Source organism: Hemicordylus capensis, chromosome 5 (genome assembly GCF_027244095.1).
Source record: "Hemicordylus capensis ecotype Gifberg chromosome 5, rHemCap1.1.pri, whole genome shotgun sequence".
Taxonomy (NCBI): domain Eukaryota; kingdom Metazoa; phylum Chordata; class Lepidosauria; order Squamata; family Cordylidae; genus Hemicordylus; species Hemicordylus capensis.
Window position 1 is genome coordinate 21041632 of NC_069661.1, and position 6000 is coordinate 21047631.

At 44.6% G+C, this 6000-nt stretch overlaps 1 protein-coding gene across 12 annotated transcripts in view; it reads right to left on the reverse strand.

Annotated features, from left to right (window-relative positions):
* The window catches only part of MAPK10 (mitogen-activated protein kinase 10), a 335464-nt gene extending 329788 nt beyond the window's left edge, over positions 1-5676 (reverse strand). For 7 of the 12 annotated variants that reach the window (XM_053253742.1, XM_053253753.1, XM_053253755.1 and 4 more), the window contains exon 1: positions 5207-5676. In XM_053253742.1, the coding sequence (XP_053109717.1) occupies positions 5207-5209 (3 nt within the window). In that variant the 5' untranslated portion in view covers positions 5210-5676. Of the gene's footprint in view, positions 1-4976; positions 5071-5143 lie in introns of those variants that run through there. The other 5 variants (XM_053253747.1, XM_053253748.1, XM_053253744.1 and 2 more) reach the window with 5 other exon arrangements.
* Positions 5677-6000: the final 324 nt, after the last annotated feature.

Below are 6000 nucleotides of genomic sequence, written 5' to 3' on the forward strand. Positions count from 1 at the left end.
TGTAGTGTTCTTAACTGTTCTGTACGCTATTGTTAAGCAAGTGTTATACTGTCAGGCCATTTGGCTCATTATTGGCTGCTCTGACTAATAGTGTGAAAGTTTGGGGTCTTTGTCAGGCCTGCTACTTGAGTTCTTAAACTGGAAATGCAAAGGACTGAACCTGAGTGGGCATGTGCTATACTATAGAACTAGGGAGTCTCCAGGCACTAAAAATAGTATCGCCCTATCTTCCTTGGTAAGGCTTGTCTTTCTCAACAAGCCCTTTCGGACACAACACAGGACCCAGAGTCCAATCCAGACATAAATGCTAGCCTCCTCTCTGCAGTCTGCACAACTGCAGAGAGGAAGGGGAAGTGGCTGCCAGGCTTCCTCCTTTGTTTGATGGACAGCTGCGGCAGCCAAACAGGATGGAGAGAGGGAGGAGCTTCCTTCCTCAACTCCAGTCCCAGGGAAGGCTGCCTCCATGACTGAATTCGGACATAATGGATGCAGCCACAAACCGGAGACCGGGGCAGAAAACCTCACATCAAACTGAGGGTTCAAATTAGTTTGCGGGAGTAAACCCTCGGTTTGAGTTAGGATCCAAACTGCAGTTTCCCGCATTCGGACATTGAGGTTTGGAGACCTCTGGCTGTTCTGCCTCCAGTCCTCTGTTATGTCCGAATCCAGCCAACATCTTTTGCAGCATGTCAAGAAGAGAAGGAAGCTAGTATTTCTGCTCCTGTGTTGCCACTGAGGGATTTGATTCCTTTCTTGTTCCACTGTATAGAAAGGTTAAATTCTCTGCAGTGCACTCTCCAGCATCCAGTTCATGAAACAATGTAGCCTCTTAGGAGCCCCACTTAGCTATGAGGGAATATTTGGTGTCAGGGGAATTCTGCACCAATTTAGGCTGCTTACATAGATGGTTTGGAAACTCCGACAATCATAACACCTTTGCATTTTTCCCTTTCAAGAACTCAGCTGCACACACTTTAACTGCCCCTGATAATCAAGGTTGAGACCGTATAAAGAAAATTACTTAAAGCAAGGCATGGGAACTGTAGAGCTTGATGTATATTTTTAGCTCACAATGAGCCAGGAAGTTGCCAGTTCAAATCCAACTTCAACCATAAGCAACATTCTCTCAGCCACCATTCTTCTGTAGCATGGGGATATTGCTGTCCTTGTTAGGGATGACTCAGAGAATGTATGTGTAGCACTTGAAACACTCAAAAGTAATATACAAATGTAAAATAAAAGTGATTGTTTGGGTGTTTTGTAAAGATAAAGGGCAGCTTGGGTTTAAGACCTATAAAAATACACACAAGCATAACAAAATGCAGAATTCAGCATTTACTAAAATCAGTTTCGCTCCATTATTTCTTTGCATTTGTTCCTTTTAGTTCTGGAGAGGCTGCAATAGCAACCTCAGATATTCCAGGATACTGAGAAGTCAAGCTTTTTATTTTCTTGGCTACCATTAAGCACTGTTTCTTCATTACAGCAGAGTTTATATACCTCTAAAAGAATATGTTCCCCAGAAGTCTCCATCTCTGTAGATGGTGCTATAGTAAGCAAAAATAAAAAAATAAAAAAATGGAGTCATGCAGCAAATATGGCCTTGTTTTTGATAAGTATGAAATCCCGGTCACTCTGCAAGGCTTTTAAGTGAACATGCCTTTAAGAATGCTGAATACTGGAGGAAGAGAGAAACCCAATAGCAATTACTTATTAAGATGTTGCCAAGGGATTGGTATGAAGGTATATGCTGCTGCTACTGCATTGTTTAAGCTAAGTAGGCCTCAGTCTGGTCAGTACCTAAATGGGAGACTGCCTGGGAATCCATTTGCAATTGCTTGTTGTTCTGCATCAGTGAAGTTATTTTTCTTTCCTTCCCACCCGTTACCCCCAATGACGAGGGTCAAGAAAGCAAGGAGAATGTCTTCAAAACATTCATCAGTATTCAAGTCACATACATCAATCTAAAAATAAAGTCCAAAAAATTACAAGAATGTCCTTTTTTTTCTCTCTCTCTTTAATTTCACTTTCAACCCCAATTTTTTCCAGGATTCACGGCACTTAACAATAGTTTTGGAAATTTAAAAAAGAATATATAAAATTATCCCACATCTGTTTAATCCTGAAGAGGTAAAGGAGGTGTGGAGGAAAATCTTTCAAAGCAACTGTCATAAACCTGAATGCCAACACCCTGCTTTGGATTTTGAGCTCGGCTCATAGGGATGATATTTTTCTGTCTGTTTGATTAAATATACACATATAAAGCTACCTTATACTGAGCACAACCATTGGTACATCTTCTCAGTCTTGTCTAGTCCAACAGCTCTCCAAGTTAACATATCTTTCCCAGCTCTGAAATCCTTTCAATACAGATACTGGAGATTGAACCTGGGCCCCTTATGTATGTTCTATGACACTGAGCTATATGCTTCCCACATATAACAATACTGGTAATATCAAGATATTCATAGTTTTGTGTGTAAAGGACTTCTCAGCATACTAGTTTCATTTTTTTTTAATGTAAAATATTTGTTTCTCATCCTTCCTCCAAGATGCTAGGGCACAAAGGTTATCCTGTTTTATCCCCATAACCCATGGGGTAGCTTAGGCTGAGATATTGATTGGGCCAAGGTCAGGCAGCAAGCTTTATGGCTGAGTGGGGACTTGACCCTAGATTTCCTTGGGCCAAGTCCAGTGCCGCTTGCTGGTTCATGTATTCATGGCTCTGTGCTGCTTGTATGTTCCCATTTTTAATGACTCTCTTCAGTGCGGGAGATTGAGCTGATTGATACGCTCAAAGCTCCATTTCAACTCTGGGATTCTTTGGAAAGGATTTTCAATAAGTTTGCAAATGACAACTAGGCCCTTTGATGTTTTCATATGAGACCTTTAACACGTCCCAGATTTTGCCATTGTTCACTGCAAGAAACTGAGTATGAGAGTTTACATAGTGTCTTTAACAATTATTTATCCTTTCAATTATGGACCCCTGTGCTAGGAAGCCATTAAATAATGGCTACAGATATGCCAGCAAACACACACTCATCCCTTCTGGGAGCTGCTCATAAACAGCCTCTCCCAGCAAGCACACGCAAACACACAGATCTCATACAACAAGAGGACAGTTTTCCCGTAGTCAGCATGCAATAGCCAAAGGAGGCTGGCATTTCTACACTAAATTATCCCCCTCTCACCTTCTCCCAGTTTATTCTGGCACTGTGAAGCCCCTCTACCATATGCTACAACAATAAACAGAATGTTTGCAAGAGAATCCATGCTCTGAAACAGCAAGGCAAAATACAGGTCCATCTGGGAAAATAAAAGGGGGCAGGCTCTTGATTTAATAGCTCAGACCACACCATCTCAGTCATTCATTTAATAACAATAGGATGGGGGAGAAACCAGGAGCTCTAACCCAGCAAATGAGCAGGTATAATTTAGGGCTGTCAGATGTCCCTTGTTTTATTGGCACATCTTACCCTAAGGGGCAGCCCCTGTTTCAGATCATCAGCTCTCTGTAGCTTTCCATTGTTTTGAATTTTTGATCTGGAAGCCCTATGAATGCTACCGTACAGGGCAGAAATTAAACAGCACAAGGAGAAGAAAACAACAACAGAAAGAGCTGCCAAACTCAAACACAATCATACATTTTCCCCCAGCAGTAACTATTTCCAATAGGTCGAGTGCCCCCCAAGCTTCTTTGCCTAGCTTCTTCGTTCTCATGTTGTTTGAATCAAGCCTGTTTGCATGTGGTTTGAGCTCAACACAATCACTGTCTATCTTCCCTGTCAGCAGTGCACTCACACCCTCATCTTTATTGGCCTTGTAGGAGAAGATCAGCACCCTATGAGCAGCCAATACAGTGAAAACAGTGAAAATATCAACCAGCATAATATATACTAACATGGCTCTCTTTCTGTCTCAGGCCATCATCGCTTTCTTTCTCCCTCGAAAAACAAAAAGAGACCTGGTTTTACCTATAGGCAAATAGGCATGATGATTTGTCTTTCACAAGGCTCTTGCAAAAAGTCACTGAGAAGCAGAATGAGAGGATGGGAAAGCTGCATTGAAGAAATGGTGAGGCTATGCAGCAAAAGGCACCCATGTAAACAAGATTATGATCACCCAAGTCGGAGGATATCAAAAAGCAAGCCCCTTATGAGGCAGAACTGCCAGATTTTACCCTCCAAGAGACATGCAAACTATATGTATATTTTAATACAGCCCGCATTGCAGAAGGAAGAAAATACCATCTGAACATTTCTTCCTATTGTAGTAGCCAGTCTGTCAGAGGCTATTCCCGTAAACCTACATTGATTTCACTGCAGTCTTTATAAGAATTTGTAGAATGTCCCTTCACAACACAGAACCAAACTACTTTTTCTTTTTGCTTAATAGCTGTCCTAAACAGTATTTCTATATAAAATACACCCTTTTCCCACTTCACGTACAAGGGGGTGTTATGCAAGACAGTGATGTTTATCTAAGAAATGACTTCCTGGTGGAAAAAAAATGACTCCCCTCCTTTAGAAAAGGGGGGGGATCACTTAGAATTTCCTTCCCCCATCTCCACCTCTCGGCCATCACCCCCTGCACACACACACATATCCCACCAAGTATAGTTTTCAAGAGACATACACTTTTCATTCCTTTTCACATTAATCACTGCTTGTGTGTGGGGGGGGGCGAGTTTTGAGATTTGGAGAAGGGTGTATTTTAGAAATACCAAGAATAGCATCACATTTTAAAAGCATCAGTATATGTGGCACACACCGGCCCCCATGCAAAGAGATCTTATCTGCATGTCTTTAAAATGAAACAATACAAGCCTCAGCATTCTCCGAGAACAAGGCGACGGAGCTCAGCAGCATTGTTTACATCCCCCTGCTTGCTAAAGCACTCTCCCGTCTGCCTAGGAGCTGTCCCTTTAGACACACTGCCATTCACCTAAACAACCCGAAGAGAAATGCACATACCAACCCCAACCCGCAGGCAAGGATGCTCCTCAGTTTCCAATGGTGCAGCCACTGCCTTCTTGCCTCGGTTAGCAGTTTACTTCATTAACCTGCCTGCCTCTCTCTCTCTTTCCCCACACTCCTCCCCCTCCCCTTTATTATTTTTAACAGCAATCAATATTCCTCACCCCACCTCCTCACAAAGGCAGGTTCCGAGCCACAGAAGAAGCGTCCCAGCGTCCATCACCTACCATTCCGTGCCTGCGTCCTCGTCTCCTCCTGGGCGCAGCAACCTTTCCCCTCGCGCCGCGACCCTTACGTGGTCTTGGGAAACCACATTCCAAACTGGGAAGGAGGAAGAGGTGGGGTGGTGGTGATGGTGGAAGGGGATTCAGCGGGGCGGGAGGGAGATGTTGACAGGATGACGGGCAGGTGGCAGCAAGGCAACCTGCTTGGAGCGGGGAGGGGGTCACCCAACAACCCGTCCTAAATAAACGTAGGTCTCCGGAATCAAAGCAAGAGCAACGCGCAAAATGGACAGCATGAGGAGAGGAGACGGGAGAGGGGTGCAGGTATGGAAATCAAAGGAGGAAGGAGGAAGGGGGGGATGTGGCTTGCTGAATCACCCTCTTTTACTGTCTGGAGACCATTGTGCATCGTGATGCTGGCTGTACCATTGTGGAACCTACCAGAGGAGACAGGCAGAGGGCTTGGGGAATGGGGCTGCTATGGCAACGGAAAGGAGTACACATGACGTCAAAGCGCATCGAGGTCTCGGGAGGAGGGGTGGGGGGAGGAGAGGAGAGGGGTGTCGGGCGCGCGGAGCGGGGCGGGGGGAGTCTGATCTGCCGCTATAGCTATTGTATCTCTCCCGGTGGAATCAGTAGGGAGAGAGAAAGAGATAGGCAAAGCAGCGTGCACAAGCAGAGCTGAATAAGCAGCGGCGGCGGCGGCGGCTGGGATGGTTTACCAGCAGCAGCATCTGTAATTTCAGGCTGAGGCAGGCGGCGTGAAAGGGAACCAGGGAAGGCCTGACTGGATGCAG